Genomic DNA, 14,208 nt, shown 5'->3' on the forward strand with positions numbered 1-14,208 from the left:
CAGTTAAGCCAACTCAGTTTTTTAATTTAATTTTCTAGTCAAACTCTTAGAATTTATGCCACAGTATTGGTACTAGTCTTCTACGTTCTTCTTGTTTGAATTGAATCTTAATTTTCCATCAATGAGAAGCAAGTCATCAAATAGTAAAAGCACGTATCAGTAATCAATATGCCAAAGAAACAGTGTACATTTCTTCAATAATTTTATACATTTACATAAGTGAATTAAGCTTGCTGGGTAAGGCACTTAAAAATGACATATTTCAAAATAGCTTCTTACAGAAATAATTACACATTTATAAAGTCTCATTTAATATTAAAATTAATTGCTCATCTGGATGGTTTTTATCTAATCATATATGAAAGTGCAAAATCCTTGGCTTTGTAAACCATTAAATGAAGTTGATTAAAAACAGATGTACTGGGCTTCCCTGGTGGCGCAGTGGTTGAGAATCTGCCTGCCAATGCAGGGGACTCGGGTTCAAGCCCTGGTCTGGGAAGATCCCACATGCCGCGGAGCAACTAGGCCCGTGAGCCACAACTACTGAGCCTGCGCGTCTGGAGCCTGTGCTCCGCAACAAGAGAGGCCACAATAATGAGAGGCCTGTGCACCGCGATGAAGAGTGGCCCCCACTTGCCACAACTAGAGAAAGCCCTCGCACAGAAACGAAGACCCAACACAGCCATAAATAAATAAATAAATAAAAATTAAACTTAAAAAAAAAAAAACAGATGTACTGCTTATGGAGTGGTTTGAATTGATATATGGCTTATGCACTTACTGAAAAAAAGCAAGAATTAAGTAGTTTTTAACAAACTTGAGGAACGGTGTGGTAGAGGTCCAGCTGGAAAGAGAGCTTAGAGTTTAGGTCATGTAGTTACTTACATGAAGTTCAGTTTCTGCTTGTGCTAAACCACATTGGTTTATTAAGGAAATTATTAACCCTATGAAATTTAACCCTCCTCCTCCATGTGCTGACCTTACAACTAAGGTGTTTTTTATCTGGAAACCACAGTTTACCTTTTTTTTTTTCCAGTCTTAAATTTAACTGTGAGTATTTCTACTTTTCTTTCCAACTTCACTTTAAAAAATAGCTCCCCCTCCTCCAGAGGCTGCAGCCTGTCTAACTCGCTGAACTCATTATGCTGGAAGGAGGATTGTCATTGTTTTCCTGAGTGTTGCTTCTGTTGCTGTCACAACGCCTTCTATTTTGAAGTCTATTTGCAAAACCCCCTTTTTAATAGAGTCCGCTCACATATGCCATCATCTCTCCATCTGTGCATTTCTACGAAGTGCCTTCATTTCTTCGAGGACTTGAGCACATTTTCAACTCTCCTCCTTTAATAACAGGGCATTTCTTTTTCTTTGGCAAGTATAATTCTAAAGGGTTTGGAGAGAGAATTTGGCCTATATAAAAAACCACCCAGTTAGAACCCCTAAAAGCATTGTTTTGAGGAGGTAATTGTTAAGGTGAGCTATTTCATTAAATAGGGAGGAGTCTAGAAAAATATCTAGCTCTGTGCTCCTCAGTGAATTTTTCAATTTTCCCTTCCTTTTGAATTTTAAATGTGCATCAGGGAGCTGGAACAGCCTTATATGCTTTCAGTGAAGTCAGAAGTGACAAGGAACTTGCATTTGGTAATCTTGTGTTTACCTCTGATTCAGACAGCAGTAGATGATGGGGTTGTACATGGTTGAGCTCATTGCCAGCCAAAAGCTAGCCAGGTAGACCTGCTGAATATATTTCCACCTATTTAGTTGTTGATAGATCGCGGTGAGGATGAAGTAAATATGATAGGGCAGCCAGCAGATGGCAAATGTCACCACGACAATAATCATCATTTTTACGACCTGGGAAGACAGAAAGAGGTCATTTTTGGCAAATATAAAAGTCATTATATCTATTAGTTCTAATAGCTTACTGCAAATCGTATTTTTCTGCCAATACAGTTGAATACATAGCATGCCTAAGAAATAGTCAATATATTAAAAAATGGCAAGGTAATATAAGGATAGTTACCTAAGGTAAGTTTCAAGAAAGCGTGCTTGTGTCACCTAGTGAATGGGTGGCAATCACTCAAACAGAACCAAATATATTTTAATTGGCTTGAAGAAAATACGTGTTTATAAAACATCAAAAAGCCTGGGAGAGAAAGAAGCAAGAGCTAGGATTTGGCTGTGCTAGCCTGAACTGTAAAATAGTGAAGACATTATATCTAGAGAACTGACTGTTGAGTCACCACGGAGGTATATCAGGCTGTAGTGGCTCAGCGTGTTCTTCAGTATTTATTATACCCTGAGTACAGCTTATGACTATTTAGATTTCTTTAATACCATGCTCGCTGGGAAACCATCTGAATGTTACCTTGGTTTCTTTTCTAATCTGATATTGGTAAAGGTTCCTCTGGATAGTGATAAAGGATATTCACATTAGTCTGAGAAAATATCACTACTTTTAAATTTGTAAGTAGGCAACTGGCTTATACAACTGGTTTATATATCAATTTCTTTGAGTTTGGTAAGCATGGGTCATTTCCTCTGTTCTACACTTTTGAACCACAATACGCTGGAAAGCTCTAATCAAAGTAGAATGTCAATATCTATTTCTCCTGCACTAGTCTTTAAATTCCTAAAAGACATAGAGAATGTCTTAATTATATTAACGTCCCCAGCATCTACCACAGTCCCTAGTGTATTGCTGGAGATAGATAATTAGATATAAAATGAATGAGTAATGAACGACAATGTACAATTTGTAACAGGAAGTTGAATGGGAGGATGTTTTGTGTGTCTGTAAATAAGATAAAATCTGTTCCATTGTGTCTATAAGAAAGGTAGACTCAAAATTATTGAACACCGTGAGCAGCTTGGCTTTCTATGTGAAAGGAAATAATAATAACATCCTCGGATAACCTCATTTAATATTTCTCATTACCAATCTGTCGAGTAAATTTGTTCATACTTCTTTTGGGAATTTGTAAAAAGTTTAGAATAATAAATACTAAACAAAATAATTTTGAGGCTTAACCACAGTCATATTAGAACACCAGTCAGAGAAAGTCCTGATGTAAACAGCCTATGTAGCATCTTGAAACTATGAAAATACATTATTTAAGTACTGGATTCATTATTTGATTGCAAGTTAGGATTCAGATGAAAGTTGACAAGATTAAAAATCATGAGAGACATGATTCTAGAAATAGACAAGGCATGAAGTGGGTCAATGTGGAAGGCAAAGCTTTCCCAAGGGCCTAATCACGTTAGCATCCAGGTATTTAGTATTACCTGATGGTAATTGGCCATCAGAGCTGAAAATCCAGGTCAGTAGCTCAAAGAATGTCATCATTGGCCACACCATGCAGTGTTTTGATTTTCTCAATGTTCTGTCAATTGCATTTTTTCTGAGTAACTGTGTTCAGAATTCTGCGTTTTATCTCTCCTATTCTTTATTCATATATTTGTAGAATACAAGTAAGGAGCCTATTTGATTATAATTTTACATTTATACAATGTTTCACACATCTAACAACTTATTAATTGGTTTTCAATTGCACTTTAGGAAGCTGAGGCAAAGACCAAAAAAGATTTGATGACTGTGATTCATGGAATCTAAGATTTTTAAAACTCAGCCTGTTAAGTCTGTTTTTTCTGCTTACAATTAATAAGATTTATTGAATGCCTATTGGGTCTAAAATACATAATAGAGAAAAATAATAAGTAGAGAACCGATTCCTTATCCTGAAGAAGATTATAATATAATGAAAACTGCAAAAATGTAAATTAAAACTGCATAGGCATGGGGATGCAAATGTGTAAATAAATTGAAAATATTTATGAGAACTTACTAGTTTATTATAAGCAGGAATGAAACTTACTACTTTATTATAAGCAGGAACGACTCAATGCATGTTACCTGTAGACTCAGGGAAGTTTAGACTGAAGGACATGGATTTGGTTGATTTTTTCATTCTTGAATATGTGAACATCCTATTGCTCCTTGAACATGGTACACAAGCTCCTGTCCAAGATTATTCTCCCTGGCTCCTCCCTCTCCCTCTTCCCCCAGTTATCCTCACTGGCTAGCAACCTCATCTCATTCCAACCTTTGCACAGTTGTCACTTTTTCTATGAATCATTTTCTGACCAGCCTATTTAAAATTGCAGTCTGTCCTTCCCGCACCCCAAACCCCTTAGCTGGCTCTTTATTTTCAGTTGGTTGTGTTTATTCTTTACTCTGTGTCTTCTTATGCTAGAATACAAAAAAAGCAAGAATGTTCTGCTTGTTTTCTTTACCTGTGTATTTCAGGCATGTAGACTGGATTTCACACATAATTGGTGTTCAAAGTTTTGAAAAATAAGTAAATGAAACTGAATACAAAAAGAAACTAAAAGACATGTAGTTGGTTAAGTGATGTTCACAGTTTTACTCTGTCATGAATTACTGGTATCATTTGTCCTCCAACTTTAAAATGAGCATGTGTATATAAAATGAACTATTTCCCTTTTCTAGGCAAACAAATTCAGGTAAAGCATATTAGTGCACAAACAGTATTACTGCTATATTATTTTGGATGCATGAAAGCATTGCATTTCGTTCTGAATAAATGTTAAGGGCAAGAAAAATATTTATGACAATGTGAACATGGTACAAGCTACTATGTTAAATACAGAATCAGCAAATGTACATAAAAGCTTATTTAATTGCTTTTATACAGACTAACCAGTTTCCCTTTGCATGAAACTGTCTTTCAACAATAGCTGAAGAGCTGCAAAGGCTATCAGAGTCTTTTAATGTGACTTCCTACCATCAATGTGGAAGAAGTCTGGAATGTGGGAAAACTAAAGTGCATGTATAGAAACAGAGTATCAGATAACTTATAATTCACATATATATGGCCTTAAGGACCCTGTTGCAAAACATTTAGAAACCTATTTGAAGATTTTTAGGAGAAATCTAAAAGAACCTAAAAGAAAGGATCTTTTATTGTGAAACAACAGCTATATTTTATTGATTTATTGCTCTCAAATACATTTTACCCATTACCTTGGGTCTCTGCTCATAAAATCTTCTGGAATGATTTCATATATCAAACTTTCAGGCCCCCAGGTTTGATGTAAATGCAAAAGTAGGCTCCTGGGTGGACAAAATTGCCTTGCTTTGTGAAATGCTGAAATCAAGAAATTGTAATCATCTTCCTCATAAAAAGGCAAGGGAAAGAGCACTTTGAAGCACAAACCTTGAGCAATGATAGATGTGCAACTTCTCAGTTCCCCTGTGTCTCATGGCTGGACAATGGCACTAGCTCAGACAGGCTACATATGCTAAGCGGGAAAGTTGGTGGACTTTCTGAAACTCCTGATATATTTTAGGCAAGAGACTGGGATAGAGATGACTCAAATCTTTCACCGTGCCTTAACAAATTTTATTGTAACTTGATACAAAGATTGATCGATGTTGGGTACTTCTTGAAGCTGAAAGACATATCCAGCCTCTGAGGCGATTGGATTTACTCTCCATGGCAACATGGGTAGTTGTGGCCATCCATTGTCCTTGGCACAGGGACTTACCAGCTGAGAAAGAAGGGAGGTGGGACAAGGGAGGTAGCTCTCATAGCAACATTGTCTCTTCTTAATAGTTTGGAATCCACTTTACTCACATAGGCAGGATGGAAATGCATGTCATAAGTTAGTGAGAATAAGCTTTGGGCACCTTTTCTTCAGGTATCAGGGAAAAAAGTCTTTGACTTTTTATCCTGTACAGGTTAGACTGGAATGCCTGCAGTTGTTCTTATCTATCATATTAAATTAATGCAGGATGGATGATTTTGAGGTTTTAAGTTGTAAGAGAAAAAAGAATCAGTCTAGGAAATTAAATGAAATATTGCCAACCTTAAAAAAATCTAGGAATTATATTCTTCAAGGGGGAATTTATTCTTTTTAAATGTCTGAATTGGAAATGGTCAACTCTATGTGAGAAGAAACTTCTTGTTTTGATTAAAACCTCAGAGCATGTTTTGAAGAACCATCCCATGGACTATACCCTACCACTTCTCTGTACCTTTTATCTGCACAAATGTTCTTAAATAACCATTATATCTCCTTAGGTCAAAATTACAGGCCTGCTTATTCTAGCTTCATATCAGCAAATTAAAATAATATTCTCAAGAGTAAGATATGGAAAAAAATTAATGACAAGCATCAAAATCTGAAGTATTACTTCTTGGACTATTTAGGTTGGGCTTTTGCTGCCTCAGTTTAAAAGAACATGCTTAAAAATTTCAGTCCCAAGTGAGAAAAAGAGAACTAAGTAGTAACACTTGTGAAAAAAGTTCAGGATAGTCCAGAAGATGAGTTGAATTTTGCCAGTAATTTCAGGATTAAATGTGATTATAGGTGTATTTTGTTAGTGTCATCCAAGAAATTTGACACTGTTGCCAAATCCAACTAGCATGACTATCCAATTAACATTAGCTTAGAGCAATGCCTATAAGGAATTATGTCAAGGTGAAACAAATGAGAAAACCCTATGTGTATATACATGGAATGTGGAAAATATTTCTGTGTGAGTGTGTGTGTGCAGTATTGTGTTTGGATTCTACTTCTTTACACTTCATTGGTCATGCTTCATTTTTAATGTAATTTCACTTTTCCATTGGGAACTTAGAATTTTAAAGTATTGTAAGATCTCAGGTTTATGATGATCTGAAGACATAAAAAGGAATGCAGCCACAAAAAGGAAGACAGGAGGACATTAGAATAGGAAGTCCATTAAGGCAAGAGGAAATAAAGATTGATGTTATGGGATCGTGGTTAAAGATAAAAACTTATAGAGGCTTATTATGGACTCAATTATGTCCTCACCACCACATTTTTTAACGTTTATATAACTTTTTATTTATTAAAAGTTTCTTCTAGATTTATTGAGGTATAATTGGCATGTAACATTGTGCAAGTTTAAGGTGTACAAAATAATGATTGGATACATGAATCTATTGTGAGATGATTATCCCAGGTGGGTTAGTTAACACCTTCATTACATCACATAATTACCCTTTGTGTGTGTGTGTGTGTGTGTGTGTGTGTTGAGAACATTTAAGATCTGCTCTCTTAACATCTGCGAGGCATCCCCAGTGGCCTGTGAGCTGGCTTCCTGATGGAGTCCGTGATGGGTTAGTAGGATCCAAGTCCCTTTGATACGTTCAGTTTGGAGCCCGGCCTGCCGTTCTCCCAGCTGCTCACTGTCCCCTGGGTGTGCAGATCTCCACAGTCCTCTGGATGGAGGGAGACAGAGATGGGCATCTTTGGCAGGGCCCCACACATCCGAGGAAGCCTGGCACTCCCCCGTCACATGCTCGTATTGCCCCCCCAGGGAGAAATCACAGCTGAGAAGGCCCTCTTGGCACTGAGCTGTGTCACCCTGGGGAAGAGGTGATGTGTGTAAAGTCAGTTTGTTCCTCTTACTCTTTCCAGGGCATCCAATTTCAGATTTTTTTGTGCTGGAACTTCTCTGTTGGACTCCTGGACTTCCACAAAGGCTCTCTGATCCTTGGGTGACTGTCTAAATCACTTTTTTCAAGGGACTCCTGGTTCACAGCTAAGAGGGGGGGGGCAGAGCTGGTTCACGGGCCACTCAGGGGTTCACAGCCAGACAGAGGTCTGTATGTCTATTATCTGTCTTCCTGTGGGCAAGACTCTCCCAGATATGGTGCTGGTGACGGAACCAAAGCCAGATGGGGCTGTAGCCAAGTCCTCAGAGGTATGGAGCTGTTTCTGGATCTGTAGCTGAGACGGTGGTAGGCCAGTCAGCCGCCAGGGTGCAGGTCATTCTTCTCAAAATGACTCTCCTCATTCTTGGACTGCACTGTGGTTTCACAGTCTCCTACCTGGATCTCCCAGTTTCTACAAAGGCACTCTTTCCCATGGATAGATGCCAAATTGTTGTTGTTGAGTGGAGCTATGATGAGGGATATCTTATTTGGCCATCTTGCTGATGTCACTCCCCCAGATTAATAGATTGAAGTCCTAATCCTCAGTACCTCAGCACCTCAGCATGTGACTGTATGTGGAGACAGGGTCTTTAAAGAAGTAATTAAGTTAAAATAAGGTCATTAGGGTGGGACCTAAACCAATACGACTGGTGTTCTTAAAAGAAGAGATGATTAGAATACAGATACACAGAAGGAAGACCATGTGAAGATAGAGGGTTACAGCCATCTGCAACGTAGCGGAGTGGTCTTAGAAGAACCCAACCCTTGACGACACCTTGAACTCAGACTTCTAGCTTCCAGAATTGTGAGAAAATATTTCTGTTGTTTAAACTACCAGTCTATGGTATTTTGTTATGGCAGCCTGAGTAGATTAATACAATGTTTAAAATGCTAAGGAGAGTATATTACATATGGCTTAATTCCAACAAAGTAGGAGGCAAAATACTATACAAGTTCCCAGTGAAAATGGAGACTTCCAGAGAGGTTTTGATTGCCTGGAAATTGCTTTCAGGGAAGTAAAGGATAGACCAGGATCTCTATTTCCAACACTTGAGCCTCTCTTAGGTTATATATGGTCTTCCTCACAAGCACTGTTTTCCATGATAATTCCTTTGTAACAGAAATGACAAGCACAAAGAAAGCTTACTTGCTGGGCAAGGTGATAGATTCTTTGTGGTTGTTATACAAGTCAAAAATCCAATTGAATCTGTCACTTGAGCTTAGACTGAAGAGTGGTTCCTTTGATTAAGGCAAAAGGCTTCTTTGTTATCAAACTTAGGTATTCACTTCTGAAGGAGCAGATCTGGCTTGTTAGTATTTAGAGGAAGATAGTTAAAACAGAAAATAGCCAGAAAAAATTTCTATGGTTTATAAAACAATAGAAGCAAATTTATTTACCAGTATTTCAGCTATTCAAATAAATAAGACCAATTTCAACAAGAATTAACAAAAACCAAATTGTCACATATTATGAATATTGGGGCCAAGTCATGTTTTTGAGGCTTCTTTTATAGTAGAATAGGGAAGAATGTCAAAATACGGTTTAAAAATGTGGTTTACTTTAAAGGTATACATCTAGCTAATAACACAAAAATGTAATAAAATTATAGTACTCAGAACATATGGACAAAATATATAAAAGTATCATTCATAATGAACTACAAGGTTATAGTTTGGTAATAGGACTGGAATTTGAAATTGTTTGATCAATTTCTTCTGCTCTTACTTATTGAGATGGCCTGGGTTGTTACACTGTAACTGGATAGCAATAGAGAGAGCCCATTCCTGACTTTACATTTCAAATTTCTCTCTCTTAAATTCTGGAAGGTATAGCAGTGTTTTACAGTTTCTCATTCTGTGCTCTACTTAAGGACTTTCTTATCTTGTCCTTCAAAACTTCTATTTCCTTATCTTTCCCTTTACTACCTTTCTGGGCTAGTTTGTGATGACACAGTTTCTGTGCTACAGAAACAATGCTCGGCTTGCTGGAGTGATGCACTCAGCCAGGTAGTTTTAACAGTCATTTTGAGAATCACTAAAGGAAAGTCAAGCTGATAGTTACATTGTCGTTTGAGAGAGGTATGGCCAGTGGATACATTTGAGGGCAGAAGTGGTGTATGAGTCAGTGCAGTTGTGTCCCTCTTTGATTTTAGTAAAAGGCTTAGTGCTTTTTATATTCATTTTAAAACTTTCAAATATATGAATTTATTTAAACTCCATGACAAACCTTTGACCATATAGTTTCTCCATTTTATGGATGAGAGACTTAAAACCAAGGAGGGAGATGATTTCTTAAGATCCCAAAGGCAAGTTCAGAGCTAGGATTACTGGGCCTCTTCATTCTTCATTAGCTAGGGATCATTTTGTATACATTCTGCTTCTCAAGACCCTGAAAAATAGCCTTTGCTTCTCTCCTCACGTAGCATTCTCAGGGGATGCTTAAGTGAAGGGTAGTCAAAGAATCTTTCTCCACTAAGGGACAGCTCAAATGAGATTTATGTGATATGAGATATTTTTCTAAATCTGGAAGGGGAAAGAGTGAGAAAATAAGTTGGAATGGTGGAGTGGGCCTGAGAATTTGAGGTTGGAACCTGGCTTATCTAACACTACATGAATAAGGACAGATTTATCTGTACTGAAACTATGAAATAGGGGCTCAATACTTCAAATATTTTATGTGCTCATATGGTACCACTTACTTCCACATTATTTATTTATGTCAAACACAGTTAAAGACAAATGGAAAAAAAAGTATAAATCTTTGACAATATCATATATTCATTATACCTAGAAACCATAAAGCAAGTCTGCTGAAAGGACTGTTTTAGTCTCAAATAAATAGTTACTGTTAGGGTTTAGGATCTTTTGACAGACAGAAGTGGGGGAGAGAGTCAAGAAGATTTCTGTCTCAGTTACCCTTCTGGGGAAGAGGGTGTAAAAGAGGAAAGAGCTGCAATCAACTGCCAGGTCATCTCATCCTTCTCTGTTCTAGAAGTTGCAAGGAGGGATCTGGTATCTTGAGAATGTGCCTGGCCAGGTGAAGGGCTAGGCTGACATCATTTGCCAGAACAGCAGATTTTATGTCTTGATATGTGTTTATATATCTTGTCCTTTTAGAAACACAGTGTTGTTAATAAACTGTGGTCTGAAATATTGAGCCAGCCAGTGTCTTTTGCAGTTGGCTTTTATCTTAAAGGTGTGCCTACTTTAATTGTTTTTTGAAACAGCATAAATCTAGAATATTTAAGATTACTCTTTTCTATATTTCTGTAGAAGATAAGATCAGTCACTGAAAATTAATTTTTTTCTCTACAGTATATGACAAACTAAGAAAACATGGTTTATAAATAAATGTTGTCCTTATTTGTAGTTACCTTGAAATAAATCTACATGATTTGCACATGTTTACCGCTGGAATACCCTAATCCAATTTCTTTCCCTGTAAAATTTTCTCTCCATCCTTTGGGAGAGTACCTCAATTTCACCTCTTGGAGTAGCTTCCCTCATTTCTTCATGCAGGTAGGGTTAGATACTTCCTAATTAGACTTAGCATATTATACTTATAACACAGATACATGTTAGAGTCAAGCATGTTTCTGTTTTCTTCTGTCTGGATATGGGGACATGCATTATTCATCTTTGTGTCTCCAAAACTTAGCATAGTTCTTGACATTCAATAAATACCTATTGACTGAGGATATTTTAATGTTACCACCCATTTTATGAACACTTTAATTGCAAAAAATATCATTTATCTTTGTCTTACCAGTGTTTTGCCCTACCATGCACATAATAGGATTTCAAAAATATTACTTCAGTGAATAAAACAAAAACACCTTTATATATTTTAAACCGAAATTAAAATCATTGTTATTGTCCTTGGCTTTTATATTTAGCAGGATATTTGGAAAGAATAGCTATATGAACCATGTGAAAGTACAGCTTTAAGAAAGAAGTTCAGTTATGTTTGCTTACTTAATCTATTATATCCTTAAATTACAATTGTTCTACAATAATGCCACTTTTCTAAAGAAACCAAGGCCCTAGGCTCTCGAGATACAGTGCTAAATTAAAAAAGAAAAAAAAAGCTGTCTATTTTCACAGAACTTACATCCTATTAAAGACGTAGTCATTAAATAATAAATACACAAATACATATGAAATTACAAATTATGATGAATTCTATAGAGAAGAAGAATTATATCTAGGTTTATGGAATGCAATGGAAGTTCTATTTGAGGAAGTAATATTTAAGCTGGAACCTAGAGGATGTACAGAGAGAAGAATGAAGGGCACATCATTCTATGTCCTGATAATAGTGTGAGTGAAGACTGAGAAGTGGGAGAAACTTTGATGTGCTAGAGCAGCTGAGAGCAAGTGTCACTGGAACATAGTATGTGAAGAGTGAAGTTTCATAGAATTAGATTGGCAGAGTAAGCGGTAGCAAGATTCTGCAGGATCTCATAGGTTATTTTTGGGGTTTGCAATTGCTTTGATCTATTTTCTTAACTATATCGGGGAACCACTGAAAAACTAGGCAGATTGCATGAGTTGATTTAGAATTTAAAAACATCATCTTGTACAGCATGGTGACTATTGTTAATAATACTGTACTGTATATTTAAAAGTTGCTAGGAGAGTAGATCTTAAAAGTTCCCATAATAAGAAAAAATTATAACTATGTGTGCTGATGGATGTTAACCAGACTTACTCTGGTGATCATATAGCAATATATACAAATATTAAATCATTATGTTGTATACCTAAAACTAATATAATGTTATATTTTAAATTATATCTCAGTAAAAAATCTTGGATGCTGAATGGAGAATAAATTTGAAGAGAACAAGTGTAGATCTGGGGAAATGAGTTGGAGAGGCAGTTGTAGTGGACCTAATGGCTGTTGTAATGATAGTATCTTGGAGAATTATTTCAATGGAAGTGGAGAGAAGTACAGAGATGGGAGATATTTTTAGGGAGGAGACTCATTAAGATTTAGTGATGAATTAGATGATAGTGAGAGGGAAAGGGAAGTTTAAAAATGACTCTTTTCAGAATTTAATATCTGGGTGAATGGAAGTGCCAACTACTAATATTTGGATGACTGTAGAAAGAGTCTGCTTTTATGACAGACATGGAGACTTAAAGATCAGTTTTGTTGTATATTATAATCTAAAAATACCTCAGAAATAGCCAAAACAAAGACATCAAGTATGCAGCTGATTATTGCATAAACTTAGAGCTCATAGAGGAAGTATTGATTTGGAATATATATTTGAGAGTCAGAGATCTATAGATGATACTTAATGTCATGGAAATGAGTGAATATAAGAATGAATATAGAAAGATAGGAATGAATATATTCTGTACTATTGGTTCTGTTTCTCTGAAGAACCCTGACTAATACTGCTATATATCAATTATACTGCACAGCTCCCTATTGTATACTCCATATTTTTGGCCTTCCTAGAAGTAGTCCAATTTCTGAGCACTTTCATTTTTATATAAAAATATATTTGATCTAGGGGAGAATACATGTTTTTCTGATCATCTAATCTATTCCTCATCAGTTTAGCTAATGGCATTATGGCATTGCTTCATACATTGTTAATTCATTGATTCTGCAAATATTTATTGAGCGTTTTGTATATATATGCATATATATGGTACTGGCTCAAACAATTATTGAGGCCGAGAACTTCCACAATTTGCCATCTGCAAGATGGAGACCCAGGAAGGCTGGTGGAGAAAATTGATGTCACAACTTAAGCAGTCAGGCAGAGAGCAAATTCAGCCTTCTTCTGCTTTTTTGTTGTATTTAGGCTCTCAACAGATGAGATGATGTCCACCTACATTGGGGAGGACCATCTGCTTTACTTATTCCACCAATTCAAATGCTAATCTCTTCTGGAAATATCCTCACAGACACACCCAGACATAATATTTAACCAGCTCTCTGGGTATCTGGTGGCCCAGTCAAGTTGACACATAAAATGAACCATTACAATAGCATAGGCTTCATTATGCCATTGAATTGAATTTTAGTATGTTACTAATAGAGAAAGATAGATACATGTCTGGATTGTTCATTGCATTCTATTTCAATGGTGGCTAAAGAAACTATTTTCATACACAAACGTTTTTATGATGTGTGATATTATGTCAGTGTAGATTTATTTATACCCTAAGGTAAATATAAGTCAAAACACATATTCTAGAAGCTTGTGCTTTCTCCCCTTAATTTCAGCAATGGTAAAAAGAAAGAATTTGCTTTTTATTGAAAGGAATAACTCAGAAAAGATAACAATATGTAGGTACATTTAGTTTTATAAGACTGTTTAAGAAAGAGGATAATAAATAGATAAGTAAATTAATAAATAATAAATAAAATCTCAAAGAGTTAAAGTAAGGGACAAACAGTTGCCTCTTAAGACAGAAGGGAAACTAAAATTTGTTGAGGCCCTGTTATGTGCAAGGTACTGTGCTTGCATTGTATGCATTATATGCTCATTTTAATTAATGCCATTGGTATGTATTGGAGGTGCCTAGCTGTGTTTTAATTAAAGTGAAATGTCTAGTAGGTAAGAATTTATTTTCTAACAGGGAGTGTTGCTGATTCTGGAGGTAAAGGTAAATAGAACGTCTCTCTGTACACTAAATTCTATTCAAGTGAATGACTCCACATTGCTAAGCTAGACCTCTCCTCTAACCTTCTGTTATT

At 36.2% G+C, this 14,208-nt stretch overlaps 1 protein-coding gene and 1 long non-coding RNA gene across 2 annotated transcripts in view; one reads left to right on the forward strand and one right to left on the reverse strand.

The window, feature by feature from the left end:
• LOC309661373 overlaps positions 1-14,208 on the forward strand; it is a 306,543-nt gene that overhangs the window by 267,000 nt on the left and 25,335 nt on the right. The gene's annotated exons all lie outside the window — the stretch shown is intronic.
• The window catches only part of TACR3 (tachykinin receptor 3), a 90,163-nt gene that overhangs the window by 16,021 nt on the left and 59,934 nt on the right, over positions 1-14,208 (reverse strand). Inside the window, exon 4 of the mRNA XM_082462851.1 lies at positions 1,655-1,851. Coding sequence (XP_082318977.1) covers positions 1,655-1,851 — 197 coding nt within the window. The remainder of the gene's footprint in view (positions 1-1,654; positions 1,852-14,208) is intronic.

This window comes from Balaenoptera physalus (assembly GCF_965194825.1).
Source record: "Balaenoptera physalus genome assembly, chromosome: 5".
NCBI lineage: Eukaryota > Metazoa > Chordata > Mammalia > Artiodactyla > Balaenopteridae > Balaenoptera > Balaenoptera physalus.